Below are 16,058 nucleotides of genomic sequence, written 5' to 3' on the forward strand. Positions count from 1 at the left end.
CCTGCACAGTTTGAGAAAGGATGAAACGAGAAGTAGGAGAGTTCCGGACTGTTTAGAGAAATGGAGTGTATTCATGTCTACAGGGATAGATGGAAGCCACGAAAGGATGGCGAAAAGGCTGGGTGATGTGATTGTGAAGCTCATCATCCTCAGAACATGTGATGATTCAGGGAGGTCCATGGAAAGGGGCTAAATATTACAGTCATCTTTAAGAAGGGTGCAGAGGAAGATCTGAGGAACTAAATGCTGGCCAACTTCAACTCAGTCCCTAGAAAGACCATGCAGCACATCTCCTTAGGATCAATTTCCAGACAAATGAAGGACAAGAAGGCAGTGAGGAAAAGTGTGGATTTACAAAGGGCAGATCAGCCCTGACTAACCTGATTGCTCTAGCTAATGAAATGACTTGCTATGTGGACAAGGCGGGGCTATACAGCCCCCAGTGACTCCACACATCAAAGCCACCAGTTTTATCATCATAAAAACTTCTCCCGCAATGCCTACAAGAAACAAGTACCTTTCCTCAGCTGCAAAGACACCTATCATAGAATCATAGAATGGTTTGAGTTGGAAGGGACCTTTAAGATCATCTAGTTCCAACCCCCCTGCCACAGGCAGGCCAGCCTTCCAAGATCATTTGCTTCTCTTTCCTGACACTTTGGACCTACTCGCTCAGGTTTGCCTGTTTTAGTTGCTTTGTGTCATGGGACAGCTCCCAGCTGAGTATTCTGCAGAGCTGCTTAACTCTTTTGTACACCTAGGACAGTGATTAGGTGCGATGATCCTCTTCTTCTCTAAACTAATAATTCCTTATATATTACATGGGGTTTTTTTCCCAATTAGTAAATGAACCTGGAGTTATCAAAAGTGTTCACTCAACACTAAAAATCCTAACTTAACAAGTTTTCTTACAGACATTTTACATGTCCAAGATAATTGTCTTCTTACATTAGTTCTAGTTGGGTGAACGTTTGGGGAAAGTCTTCGTCCAGCCACATAGATACAACATATCTCATTTCCTTTAGTCAATCACACCCTGCTTTTCTCTTTTACAGATGGGGGGGAAAAAAAGATGCATGCAAATCAGTGCCTGTGTATTTAGTTTCTGCTTATTTTGTATTCTTTTTAGAAGATGAGGATCAAAAGATGATCATTCTGCTGAATTCCCTCTCTTGTGTTTATTTGTGCACATTTTATCTCACAAGTTCACCTTTTTAAAAGAAGATGCTTTGTTACACTTAGGGGAGTTTCAGCTTATTCCATTAAAATATTTTAAATCAGTTCTTTGTAGATCTTCTTTCTAGATTATTTCATAGAACATCAAAAATGATTATGACAGGTTGTTTACTTTAGAGGGTTGTCATTATTTTTGTCCTAAAAGTTTAAACTGAAAAAAAAAAGAAAGAAATAAAATACTGCTGTGTTTTTCTAAGTGGAGATGAATTCAACTCAATTTCTGCACTGATGTGGCCCACACTTACAAGGATGTGAACAAGGAATAATTAAAGACACTTGATTCCACCAGCCACTAGCACAATCGGAACCAAAATCAGGCCAGAAGCCTCATGCATCGACTGCCCTCTCGAGGTTTGCCAAAGGTAACGCCAGCAATTCAAATACTCCCCTCGCTGGGAAGCTGTGAGTCCATACCACTCTGCTCTGTAGCTAGCCTGCTCCTACAGAAACACAGAATTGCAGCCAAAGTGTGGCAGGGCTTATGTGTGAGCATTACGTACTGATCTCAGAGGATAACATCTTCCTTTAACCAAAGCTCTGATCATGCAGGGGATTAGCACACATGTTTGATCCACACACAGCAAAGCAACCACTTATTCCATTGGGATCATATTTGAAAAAGCAGGTTATTCCATTTCTTTGTGAGATGGGAGGCAGAAGCTGTAAAATTATTCTTTGCTTCTTGTAAGGACATGGGAACTGTCAACTGCAATGTGCAATGCAGTATTTCAAATAATACATATTTTTAATATATATTCCTATTAGCAAATAAAACAGCTGTGTCTGAGATTAACACGTTGCAGAAATCTGACTAAAACAGATGTCCTGTTTATTCTGTTCAGCTTAATTCCAAGTTATTTCAAACTCTGCTTAGAGTGGCATTATGTCATACATTACCAAATATACCATCTCAAAAAATAAACCCAGACTTATTTATACACATTACTTAACTAGGACAAAGGATATTTTTCATTCAGATGCAACTGGCCTACTATGAAGACCTGTCAATTCATAGATTTCAGATACTTACGCGCAGGGAACAATTTAATTTTTTGTTTAATTTGCATTCAGTCTACTGATTAAGATAGATGGATTTAGCCTTTGAAAGCGTTCTGCCCACGCTATCTTTTCAATTAAAATCAACTCTCAGAAAGTATGCTCTGCGTGTTTATACATGTAGTTTTGCACAGTGCCACAAAGATAGAGATTGACACGGGGACCAGAGAACTCTCGGTCCATCTCCTGCAGCTTATGGGACTATTTCCATTTGGGCTACAATCATGCTGGATAACAAGTAGCCCGTGCAACGACCTGTATTTAAATTTGTAAATTTTCAACTCCTTTTTAAGTCAAAAAAAGCCATCTAGGCAAGGTTCTGGGCAACCAGTTCTAGCTGGCCCTGCGTGAACAGGGGGGGTTGAACAGGATGACCTCCAGAGTCCCCTTCCAACCTCAACCTTTCTGTGATTCTGTGAAAAATAACATACACAGTGATAGGACTCTCTATCCTGCCATCTTGGTAGATTCCATGCAGTTACCGCATTCGTCTCATTTTCTACTGTTATCTATCAGGGTTGTACTCTTGCTGTCTCAAAAAAAATTCATTCATATACCTTAGCCAGAAAGAGGTTATTAAGTTATTAAGTCACTTAATCACTTCAGCCTGGAAGGCGCAGACGTCAGTTTGTGCACCTGTGCTCAAAAGCATCCTGTCAACGTATGACTAACACATCTGACAAGAATAAAGTAAAGCAATTTCAGTTATTCCCAAAGGAAAGGAAGTAACAGCAGAACATTTATGCGCTAAAATTTCAGCACAACCATCTTTTTCACGGTAGTCAGCCAAATTATAAAAATAGCAATCACGGTGTACTGGACTCGATTTACCTTTGATGGGCCAAAAATCAGAAAATAATTGAGTAAAGATCTGTTTGCTACGAACATATTGGATAACCTGTTCTGCAAAGGCTGCAGCAGTCTGCTCCTCCACCCATCCACTGCACGGCTTTGCTTCTGGGACATTTTTGCCTTCCTTGGAAACAGCCACTAACCACTTGCTTTAGGATGCCAAACTGGAGCTCGTAATCAAATGAAAGCTCCAGGGTGTCTTATTAGTATTTGGGGTTAAGTTACCTTCCTGTTCGGAAGCTGGCAAGGGTTTTTCTGCTCTGATTAAATTGTCAGGGACTAACAAGGTACTGCATTTCACGTGGCTGACTTCCTTCTGTCACCTGGGCATTTCACTTAAAATTCTTTGCTATTGCAGAGAACCCCAGACACTTGTCATATACTTTTGATCTCTGCTGCTTTTGCTCCCATGACACAGTCCAAATTTCATCTTGCATTTTTGGGAGAAAAGTATTAGTGATAGTAGTATTTAACAATAGATGTTAAAATATCTTTCGTGGCTGACAGCTCATTCACAGAGGAAACGGCGCAAAGTAGACCCACCCAAGCAAAGTGTCCATTACACAAGTACTGTCGGGGGGAATTAGCTCTGCTGGCAATCTCTCTTTCCAGACCTGTCTTCGCTCCAGTGAAAAAACCCTCTAGCTTCTGCAAACAGTTTTAGCTGCAAAGAGTCTGTGATAAAATTCTCATTTTCTAAAGCACAAAATATACATTCTGTTAAGTTCTATAATGAGTTAGCTCTCTCATTTTCTGCTTTTACAGGGACAAAAATAGAGTACAGTTCCGTTGTTTGGTTTGGTGCCATCATTTGAAGGGTGTCATCTCCATTCACCACCTCCTCCTCCTCCTCCTCCTCCTCCTGCAGGGGAGCGGGAGAAAGTCTGAAATGAGAAGTTATATCCCCTCATGCTGTAGCACTGCTCACACCACAGTGCTACATTGACCTGGGCTATTTTTCCCCTCAGCGCAGTGTGTAAATACCTCGAGTGGGAGGGTATATTACAGCAACTTGTACGGGAGGGTCACGTTTTGAAACTAACTAGATTGGCAGCACTGCTTGAAACCACGAGCTCCTCAGCAACTAATAGCCTCAGCTTGGCCCTTTGCCTGGGCAGCTGGCAGTGCCTCTCCTTACAGCCTCTTTCACACCTGCTCTTGAACAGGAGAGGGGCTCAGCAGCTGGGCTTCCACACAGACGGCGACTGTGGTAACAAGACATCTGAGGGTCATTCACTGCTCTTTTAGCTGTTTCATGGCACACCAGAAAAATGCAGCAAGTAGTATTTTGCCCATCTATAAACTTCCTGTGAGTTTTCTGGAAAAATTCAATGCAAGTCCTTCTATAACTCTGCTTTGTTAGCCAGGTGTGACACATCTGCAGATTAGGATAGCTCAGTTGTCACGGTTTAAAGCTGGGCTGGCGATTAAACCTGCGGCAGATGCCCTCTGTTATCCCCTCCCCCTCCCCCCAGAGGGAAAGGGAAAGGGAAAAGGGAGAGAGACTTCTGGGTTGGAAAATTAAAACAGTTTTAATAAACTATAATAATGAAAAAAAAGTATAATAATAATAATAGAAATAATCAAATATATACAAATATATATACAAAACCAAGATTGAGCTCCCCTGAAGTCAGCCACGTCACCACCGGCACTGCAGGGCAGGCTCCGGGAAGGCCCAGCCTGGGCCTAGCGACGGTCGAGAGCTGGATTCAGGAACGCACGGATCAGGATCGGGGGCAGCAGGAAAACAGACGGAGTCCTCCCTGGACACCGGCCATAGCAGAAAGAGAGCGAGACCCTCGTGATCCCCCCACTTTATACCGAGAATGACGTGTATGGGATGGAATACCCTCGTTGGTCAATTTTGGGTCACCTGCCCTGTCTGCTCCCCCCTGCAGCTGCGACCCCCCTTCGGCTCTTCACTCGTAAGCAATGAGGAATTCAGCAGTGACCTTGGTTTCTCTCAAGAATAAGTACAGCAAGAGCCTTTCTGCACAACATCCCTACCAGTGCCTCAGTGATAACTACAAACTTCGAGCGTTATCAGTCCTGGAAGCAGACACTGTCTGCAAAAACATGCAGTTAGTTAGAGGAGACTTAGCTGAAAGTAAAAATCACTGAAAGGAAAATCGGCCTGGTTTAGGCCAAACCAGGACATTCCACCCCTTATTCCATACCATTCACGTCATACTCAGATCACCACTAAACTGTCCACATGTTCCAATTACTAACTCAATCTATCCTGTGACGCTGACATACCTAGCACAGGAAAAAAAAAAAAGGAAAAAAAATCCCTCTCCCATGGTAGCACTCTCTTCAGCTCATACAGGATAGCGTCTTAAAAGGTTCACATTAATTCAGAGCTAAGGCTCATACATATCTGTGCTGCTACAGAAAGCAGTGAAATATGTATCAGCCCCCAGTATGCAGCTGAAAAGGAGCTCGCTCTCCTCTTCTTTGGTACTTTATTAATTACATGGGCTACTTCATATGAATCTAGTGCCACCTAAACTTTTCTGGGTCTCCACCTAGCTTCAATTTTTCACACATGGCTATGCTCTCTTGCTAAACTTTTATTAATAACCCTATAAAAGTAATACAGTTCCTTACGCTATCTGTAGACTACAAACAGCAGCCCTTGAGTTACTGGCATCTCTCCCAAGGTTGAACAGTTGGCAACCACACAGAGGTGAGTTCTAACATAGAAAGAGTGCATGTTCAGGGATCTCAGAGGGCATCCCCACATTATTTTGACCCCACTTCAACAACCATTATGGTCCCAAGTTACCCTGATAACATAATTTATATGCATGCTTTGAAAGTGGCTAATCCCCTTGAGTGGTTGTCAGTTCCTAGTATTAGGGAAAAGAGAAGAAAATTACAGGGCTGCCGTGCCTGGGCTTTGTGAGACACAGGCTCTTTTTCTAACAGGGTATATCGGTCTTTGGCCATTCTCTAGCCAGAGGAACAACCCCTGAATGTGCACAGTTCCAACGCATTAAGCTGACTGTAGACCATGACGCAACACATGTATTTCTCCCTGAGAAAGGCGAAGGACAGCCTATTGCTTGTTCCACACACATTAGCTTCCAAGCAAACTCTTACCCCGGTTCTTGGCAAGCGCACAACACAGCTGGGTACCTTCAGGCAGTCACAGAAAAGGATGGAAAGACACACACGAGGTGTTGGGGACAGCCTCCATTGTTAAAGTATGCAGTGATTATTTTACTTCATTTTTGCCAAAAATCAATTTATGGACATTGATTTAATTGTTTATCTTTTAGCGTCACAGTCCTTTCTTCAGACAAAAGCTTACACTATTAGGCACAATCTACTATTTTAAACAAGATTTTACATTAAATTCAGAGCAGAGCAACAGCTTCATTCATTTTTCCATCTGTTCTGTTCAGGCTTGTTGGCTGTCACGTAACATTCAACTTTTGTATAAATCCAAAAAGCCAAAAGCTGAACTGAGCTCAATTCTATTGTGCTTCACAATCTGACAGGGGGATACTATAGTAGTTTGCCTCAGATTTGGCAGAACAGGATAGGCTCCTGGTCACTGTTCATCAACCATTATTTTTAACCGAGGAAAAGAGGGAATATTGGGAAACGCAATTTTCCAAACACGCCACTGTGTGTTGAAGGCAGCTATGGGACCACTCATCGATGTCATAGTCTCACAGACCAAGCTATGAGGTTCTAGGAATTTGACAGTATTTGTATTTCTAGGCAAATCCACATGCCTTTAAGCAATTTAACTTCAACTTTTGGTAAACTTGTTAAACTTGTGTCTAAACCTCGTACCTTGTGAGTTATCCCACCCAAGCAGGAGATGACAGTGTAAGCAAGCAAGAGGAAAGCGAAGTTTTTAACACCAACTGTCAATAAACAGAAAAGATTAAATAAACAGACAGCAGGTAAAAAAAAATCCTCAACTCTCCAAAAAAGGGAGATCCTGAAGCTATAATGTAACATGGATTCAATTACTGTAAAGTATTTCCAAAGGTTCTTAACATACTGGCTGTGCCAGTCCCAGACCTGTGAAGTGGGGGGAGAGGAGAGGCCAAACCAGGGCATTTACCACAGCAGCTCACAGTCAGCAAGAAACCCAACGGCAGAGGCTTGATGTCTTGCCAGTGAAAGTGCAGAGCGCTGTCAGGGGACGTTCCAACCTTCTTCCCAGCATACTTCCATCTCTGTGTGGATGGCAAGGAGGTTCAGTCAGGAACACTTAAGAACTTTCAGGTTTTCATACTTACAAATACGGAATCACCACCTACGTTTTGGATGATGGCTTCTATTGCTCTAAGTGGCTCATTACAAAATAGAGCTTCAACACCATTTCTTTTCCTGAATGAAGGGCAGCTCTGACGCTTACAGGGTCCAGCAAACTTTTACCTAATCTTTAATATGCTGGCAGTAAGAGCTTTGTGTTGTGGGCTGATCTAAACACATGGATGGCATGTGGACATAATAAATGAGCTGTAAGTACAGGACTTAAGGCAATGAAAAGAGTAGAAAAATTCAGATGCTTGTGTTGCACATAGAGCCTGAAAAGCTGTCCAGAGAAAAAGGCAGCAGAATAAAAATAAGCGCCTTACAGACCAGGCACTACGGAAGGACTGCCAATCACAATGCGCTTTTCTATACCATGTCCAAACACCGGCAACAAGGATATCTAAGAACATGAACAGCTGTTACATTGCTATGAGCCTCCATCTGATTTCATGATCCTGGCAAAACATTTGAGGTAAGGGGAAAAACGGGGGGGGCGCGCTCGCAGGTGCTGGGTGACGGTCCGGAGTAAACAACACAATCTCAATGTGAGTATGGAAGTTTCTCGGTTATTCGCAAAGCACGCCGCGATTATATAGGCGGTAACCTGAGTACATGCTAATCACGTGTCCCGATCGCACTTGTGATTGGTCTATGGATTTACATACTCAGAGCTCTGGACTTAACTCTTGCATAGCTCAAAGCCTGGGTTGCTCAGACTGCTCAGTGGCACAAGATCGTGCCCCTTCTCACTTAACCAAGCCTCTACAAACATTAACTTCAGAGTCACCTACGTTGCTCTCCGAGACAAATGTACTTCCCAGATGACAATACTTCAGGCACATATGTGTCCAGTGAGGAAGTTTATACCACGAACAGATTTTGTACTCTTCTATAACTCACCGCCTAACAAAGCAGGGAAAGCAGCACCTGACTGCTTGCTCCCCCACCTCTGACTGCCCATGGATAATTTTCAGTCTTTAACTTCCCAGTCCTTAACAGAACAGTCAGCAACTGTTTTTCCCCTTGTCCTGCAGAAGGCTACTTCTTCCAAGTCTAAGACCTTGTGTTTTTCACAAGGAGACCTGACTAACTGTTCCTGATTTCCAACCTGTGTCCAGACAAAACCAAATATTTAAAGAAATCATTCCAAAGCCTGCTATCACAGTAAATAAGTCAACGCTTGTGGTAAGACAGCTGTGTGTCATGGATATTGTACAGATTGGTTGCACCTCTTCACCAAGAAACCTAGTAATACAGATGCTAGCAAGGACAGCAAATAGCAGCAACTTATCCACTTCCTCCTGTGGCACAACCCTACAACATATTATTTTGATTTTAAATGTTGACCAGTTCTCAGCCATAACAGCTTACTTCCCCTTGTGTAGCTCATCTGACCTACGTAGATGTGCAAGAGGTATTAGATCAAGTAAATGAATAAGATGTTAACAAGTAACCAGGACTGGATGGCCTTCACCCAGGAGTTCTGAAGGAAGTGAAACACCGAAGGGCAGAGGTGTCAGTGAACGTGTGCAACTGTCATTACAGTCACTGTGCCAAATGACTGGCAGACTGCTGCCCATGTCACTCTCATCCACAAAAAGGGCTGTTGAGGGAATCCTGCAAGTTACAGACTGATGAGTCTGATCTCTATCCCTGGTAAGATGTTAGAGGCTATAAAAAACAACAAAACTTACGAGCCTATGGATAGACATGGGCTTTTGGGAAAGAGTCAGCATGCTTCCTACAAAGGGAAATCCTGTCTCACTAACCACACAGAGCCTTTGGAAGAGGTGAATAAGCAGGAGGATAAAGGTAATACATCAGACATATTAGGATTTTCAAGTATTTCATGTTGTCAAAGACTTTTTGAAGTTACAAAAGAAGCTAACGTTGCCAAGAGACTGGATAAAAGAACGTATTACAAGGTGAAAGCTGGTTAAGGGGTAGGAAGGAAAGCACAAAAAAAACCATCCATTATCATGACTTGGTGATGAATTGCTTTGTTAGTCAAACGGTATTTAACTGCCAAATAAACTGAACATATTTAGTATTACAGAAGATTTTTAAGCTGTTTATTAGCTAAAACAAAACAAAGTCAAGAGGGCTACTGAATTTTTATCTCCTAGAGTGCCACTAGTGTGAACATTTCAGTATCTTTGGAAGTTAAACAAGTTTGATACCAATACAAATAAAAGTGGTGAAGTTGTTCAAAATTTTATCATTACTACCTTTATTTCCACATTTCATTTCAAGCACCAACAGAAACCAGCACAACAAATAAAAAAGTGAGAAAAAAACATTTATTTTATTTGTATTGAGGCAAAAGGCGCTCATCTCATTTGGATCAAAGAAATGGAGAGCAATTGATTTAATCAAGTTTTTGAGAATTTACAGAAAATAGAAAAAAAACCCTTCATGCTTATCATACCAGTATATGACTGAATTTCCTATGTCAAAATGCTCTCTCTTCCTTTAGACTTGGCACAATTTTTTATTGCCCACTACCACGTTTCACATCTTTACTTGTCAAAATGTCGTATCACCTATGTAAACAACTGTTTTATGTGTAAACTTCAACAATGGGAAAGCCTACCAATTTATCCACCCCAAAAAAATCAAGTATGAACTAAACATCAAATTAATTACATCATATTCTATATAATACTGTTTCAACAAGAACTATAGCCCGTTGAATTCACAACAAAAAGGATGCAGAAACAAAAAGCAGATGTGCAGTGTCATGCATTAGTGTAATAATATTATAAGGCAATAATAAAAAAGGTAAATATATATTTTTTTTTAGAGTATACTTGCCAAGACAAAAATCAAGGCTGTACTCTTAGTTCATTTTGGTAGTGTAGGATTTCTTCTTAACTCAAGCTAGAAGTGTTAACTTTTGAGCATATTCATCTGTTACTGTGTTTGATAATAGATACTTTTGTCAAAAATACAACATGTGGGTTGAAATTTTGTGCAATAACGGATTTTTTACTTTTTCAGTTCAAATTATTTATGTGGAAATAAAGAAAAACTCTGTTCCCAAAGAACCAAGTAGGGAAGTGGGAAGAAGTATTTGAAATTAAATACTCCTAAAATGAACAATACATGAACAATAATATCTGCAGGAAAGAAAAGTTCAGCAGTCTAAGTCAAAAGACTGAGTTAATACTATTTCTATATGCTTTTTGCTCTTTCTTTGTTCACTTCATGCTCAAATTGAGTAAGCAAAAGCAGTCATATGGCAGTCTGGAAAGCCCGACATCACCAAAGATTTCCTTTATTGTTCAATGTGTCTTTGTAGTGCAGAGCAGAATCAACCTCAACCATTTAAAAAGGAAACTAAAATCACATCTCAAAGTTGTTATAAATGATCTCAAAGTAATTACAGTATCACAGTAATCAAAATTACTGTTTTTTCCTCTAATTATAACTTAATTTAATCTACTACCTGTCATTTTTACAAACTGCAGTTCACATTAAAACGTTTGCTGATAACAAAAGCTTTTCTTTGAAAACAACACTGCTTTACATCTAGTCAGGCAGCTTGTGCATATCAGAGCATTCTGTCAAGAGAGACACGGAAAAGGGTAAAGGAGAAAAAGCTGAGATATGGCTACAGCTTATCTGTGCCTTTAATGCACTGCAGAATCTCAAGCAGCACTAGAGACAGCAAGTTTCTTCAGATGATCCATAAATACTTGCAAGCTGACATCATCAGTAAGAATCGGTGCTCCAGACTCCTATGAAAAAAAAGGAAACAAGGAGAACTGATTATACTCATTGTGAAGAAAAAGCATTTTAAGGAACAATATGTTCCATTAAATAAACACCTTATAGAAAGACCTTAGAAGCGTTGCTGAAATCCTCTGACAAAAAATGGCAGACTGTACATTTACATACATTTTCATATGTTTACATAAATTCAGGCATGAACCACAACCACACTCTCTTCCATATTAATGCAAACAGCAATGAGCTGCAGTATACCAAGATATTTATATATCTTGATACATATTTGAGATATATATATATATATTTGATATATATATATACAAAACTCAGTTTTTGACAGCTGACAAATACTAACTTATGAATTTTTAAAAGTAAATAAAACTTCCATTCCACAGTTCCTGTATCCTTCCTACCTCAGTGGAGCGGACAAATGTGAGAGAAACAGAAACACACAAGTGACACAACTAACAAATCAGTATCTGTCAGTGAAACTCAGACATACCAAAATGGCAAAAGGAGGAAACAAATCCACCAAGGGTCTGATCTGACACTGAGTGAAGGTCAACTAGCTTTCTCAAGGAAAGCTGGGCTGATTCTCTCCTACAGCTCTGTGCCATCTCAGAGAAACACCAAAAACATCTGCAGGTCATGCCACTGCAAAATCAGATCATAAAAGATTAAAAGAACCTTTTCGGTGGAGTTTTGCAGTTTACTTTTTGACTTCAGAAGTAATTTTCAGAAATCCAGGAAGTTCAAAATGGTCATCTTTTAATTGCTATTTTTAAACAAATTTACAGTCTAAATAAAACAGTAGTTGGCAACTCTGCAAATGTTACATAGTAACTCTCAAGTCCTTTGAAACCAATCTGCCATTACTTTCGTTTACAAATGTAGGAAGAATTCCTATAAATCTCAACAATTCAACCTTTTCAAAGGTACTAAGCACTCATATTTCCACATGAAATCAGAGCTGTCTGAACTCTTACAAAACCTTCCAAAACACAGACATGAAGTCTTAAGGAGGATGCTTAGAACTGGTGCCCCTTTTCGAGAACTGTCCAAAACCAGTTCTTGGTTAATGACAAAGGGACAAATCCAGGAGCAGTAAGAGTTCTTGGATCACTGCAATACACTTGACACAATACACAGCCACTCTCAGGGAAGGCCCACTAAATTATCTATCAGCTGATGGTGGCAAGATGAGAATAAAGGACATTCTACTTCCAAGCCTGCCAAATGCTAAGCCTGAGCTCTCTTATTTAAGCCAGAACAGAATTACAAGTAGTTTAATTCTGGGACAGGATACGACTTGCCACCTTGTGTCTTACGCATGGAAAGACAGTACATCACCCTCTAGTAAATAAACCACCAAAGGAGCTGATAAACCCCTAAGAAAAGAGATGGCTCATGATGACTGCTAGCAGTAATCCAGGGTAAGTAAAACCAATGCACAGACTCTATTCCTGAAGCCGAACACCTCATCCAACACGTGCACACGGGCAGCTGCTGTCACCACTACTACCACCAACAGCAGTAGTTTTACTATAAGGCATACAATGAGAATTTAAATTTAATTAGCAGTGATTTGATAACAGCTAGCTGGGCATTTGATAAGGTTTGTGCCATTAACCTATTATTTCATTTCAAATTGCAAATTCCCCATAGTTATCAAGACAAAAAAAGATTAAAAAAAAAGAGCTGAAAATAATGTCATTCTCAAATAAATGTCAAATCCAATGTAATCTGAAAATTTCAGCTGCATCTTCAAAGACTAACCAACATGACAGAGCTGTATGAAAAGTTTACCATTATTTTCTGAAAATTTTCTGCACCATATAAGGCACCTACCTGCTCAAGTTTAAAAAAAATCTTTACTCACAATATTAAAAACCAAACTAGTCAATTCATCACCTCCTGAAACACGGTTTCAGTGGTGTGTGGGTGCCCTCTTCAGGTCAATGTAGACTAACAAATTTTTCTGTAGACTTTCAGTTATGCACAAAATAAAATTACATGAAATAATCCAGGAAGCTCATGAGAAAAATGAGAGCAAAACCAATTCAGTTTAAAATTTTCTCCCAACAGTCACACTTCTCATTTCATAATGTGCACTTGGTTCCACTTTGTTCACAAAAAACCCTGCAAACACAGGACAATATTATATTGAGCAAACATGCTGCAATGCCACCAGGGAGATTAGCACACCATTTCTTATGTTACCCTAGAACTGAATTCTTTTCAACATTAAAAGGGAAAGCTGTCAGAGTAAGACAGATCAAAGAGTCTCATTTGCCCAGCATGAACAATTTTCTTAGAGATCAGTTCAAGAATTGTTTTGTATTTGCATTTACATTTGGAATACTGTTTCATTTGCTTACTAATTAAATGAGCAGGAAACAGTTGTCCTGTACTGTTGGAAACATCAAAACTTAAAAAATTCCAGGTAATGTTTAGATAAAAACAAGACCTTTCAAACTACAGGATTTGTGTGTATGTTGTGGACGAAACATGATGAAGAGAGACACTAACAGGTTGCTGGTTAGGTGATTGACTTTGGAGGCAAGAGAGCAGGGTTCAAATTGTGCTGTCCCTGATTCAGTACAAAGTTTTCAAGTATTTTCACTCTAGATGTCAGTGCTCTTCCCTGACAAAAGTTTCATTAGAACCAATACGTCCCTATGAAAACATACCCTGAAAAAAACTTACCTGACAAAAATCACTGCCATAAAACTGCTACAAAGCTCTCTCACTCATGACTTGAACACTGTATGCTCTTTAGCAAAGTACTCTAAAGGTACAGTTAATATGTAGCTTCAATTGTCTGATGCCATTACATTTTCATGAGAAAACGACACTGTACTAGCATTCACCCACAGCAACATTTCTCTTCCCACTATAAAAGCTGAATTTGGAAGAACATGGAACTGGGAGGCAACATTCAAGAATACAAGCTGTTCCAGAAAGTTTAACTTTGGACCTCTTAGGTAACTTTCTTTCTAAAGACAAGATTTGAAAAACTGATTCCTGGTCATCCAGGCCACACAAATTCTGGAAAACATCAGTACACTGGTAACTGGTGCACTTTTCAGTTCTTGCTTATAAGTAACTTCAGAATTTTTTTACCCTATTGCAAAAATGTCCCTTACTCTTTACGTGTGTAAGTTGTCTCATTCTAAGGAATTTGAAGGTATCTAAGAAAGATGGCTAGACATGAAAGTAGCCTAACAGAAGCTTAAAAGAGCAAACCAGATCATTTTTGTCTGAAGATATGAAACCCATTTTGCTTAGCTTTTACAATTTTGGTGGCATCAGGCCAAAACTGCATGTCTTTTTCAGTTTCAAAACTTGGCATTATTACTTACACATACACCATATGTCACTTGATTTCTGAAATAAGGAAAAAGAACTAAAAGCATGCATGCAAGCTTCATCAGCAGATTCACACTTACCTGTCCCCATGCATACATATTGTTATGAGTCTGAGAGGGATTTACTTTTGAAAGCAGGAAACGAGCCTTTAAAAAACAAAACACAAGCAATAAATTAATCTTCTTAAATAGAAATTTCTTGTACTCAGAAAAAATTACATGTGTATGAAATACACCATTTCTATTATTTAGAGATAAAAACGTGCACGGATACCTATTCAGAAGAGCAAGTAGCACCTCTATAAAGCCACTCCCTGGATTCTATAGCTATCATGCAGAACTGCTAACAATTTTTTAATGCAGCAGAAAGTAAGCTTTTGTCTTTTTCTAAGCACTAGCAAAGCAAATGTGAATATCAATAAAATATTAATTAATAAGTTTCAAAAAAATAACACAAATAATACTTCTGGTACTGGTCCAGAGACGCTGACAGTACTACCTTTTTTTGTCCTACACACCTCACACATGGAATCTGCAAGTCCAAGTCAGTATGGTAAAAATAGTAATAAATAATAGGATTTACAAATTAGGCAAAAAGCTACTATTAAATATCTGGCTCTGTAAAAGCTTTAAAGTTGAAAATGTTCACTTATAATTTACATATATTTTAGCACAGAACTGCATGTTTACTACCAAAAAAATCTCATTATATTACTAATACATCACTTCCTAGATTATATAATATATACTTTACCATACCTGGCTTCCTCCGTGCTCTGTATCAATGTATCTGGGCATTGGAAATCTGGAATGGAGAATTTCTTGGGCATCATCTACTGGAGCTTGCAGCAAGTGATGAAAGTTTTCATATTCCGGCATATCTTGGTAACCTGATTTACGCCACTGAGCTATGGTCTGGGGATAGGAGGAAGAAAGAAGTTTAGAACTTCACCAATCTTTCCTAGATGATACACAGGGTTTTTCAGAGGAGAATGTACCATCGCTGGCCTCTCTTCTATCACTCACTCCTTTCTGCCCTACAGTATGCAAGTTAGTTTTTAAGAGCCAAGATGTGCAAGTAGCATGCCACTAGATTTCTTTTTTTTTTTTAAACTCTTAACAATCTGTGGTCCTTCTGTATTTCCTTTTGTTGTCATCCTTCGTATGCTAAACATTTAGTTCATGAGTTCAAGGATACTATTTATAGTTCTCTAATATGCATGTCTATGACATATAAGAAATAAATACTTATACTGATATTTATCTTTCAGGGCCTGTAGCACAGCCTCCCCACCTTCTAAAAGTGAAGCTGGTTGCTCAAGGTCAGCTCACTGATACAGGCTGTTGTTAGGAAAGACCTGGAGGGAACCTCAGTAGGGATTCTCACCACCTTTGTGTGGCACCTGGTTTTAAGCCAAGGCTCTCATTCCTGGCTCCTGCCTGAGCTACACTGCAGCCATGCCTGTACCTGGCCATGTACCCCACTCATCTGGACTCCCACCCGGGGACTGGACTTCTCAGCTTGAACTG

General features: G+C 39.7%; 1 protein-coding gene across 2 annotated transcripts in view; it reads right to left on the bottom strand.

The window, feature by feature from the left end:
* Window positions 1–9,714: 9,714 nt before the first annotated feature.
* The window catches only part of SEC23A (SEC23 homolog A, COPII coat complex component), a 30,484-nt gene continuing 24,140 nt past the window's right edge, over window positions 9,715–16,058 (bottom strand). For both annotated transcript variants that reach the window (XM_068399145.1, XM_068399146.1), the window contains exons 18-20: window positions 15,288–15,443; window positions 14,610–14,675; window positions 9,715–11,168 (exon numbers count right to left, since the gene is read on the bottom strand). In XM_068399145.1, coding sequence (XP_068255246.1) covers window positions 11,079–11,168; window positions 14,610–14,675; window positions 15,288–15,443 — 312 coding nt within the window. In that variant the 3' untranslated portion in view covers window positions 9,715–11,078. The remainder of the gene's footprint in view (window positions 11,169–14,609; window positions 14,676–15,287; window positions 15,444–16,058) is intronic.

This window comes from Nyctibius grandis, chromosome 4 (genome assembly GCF_013368605.1).
Source record: "Nyctibius grandis isolate bNycGra1 chromosome 4, bNycGra1.pri, whole genome shotgun sequence".
In the NCBI taxonomy this organism is placed as follows: domain Eukaryota; kingdom Metazoa; phylum Chordata; class Aves; order Nyctibiiformes; family Nyctibiidae; genus Nyctibius; species Nyctibius grandis.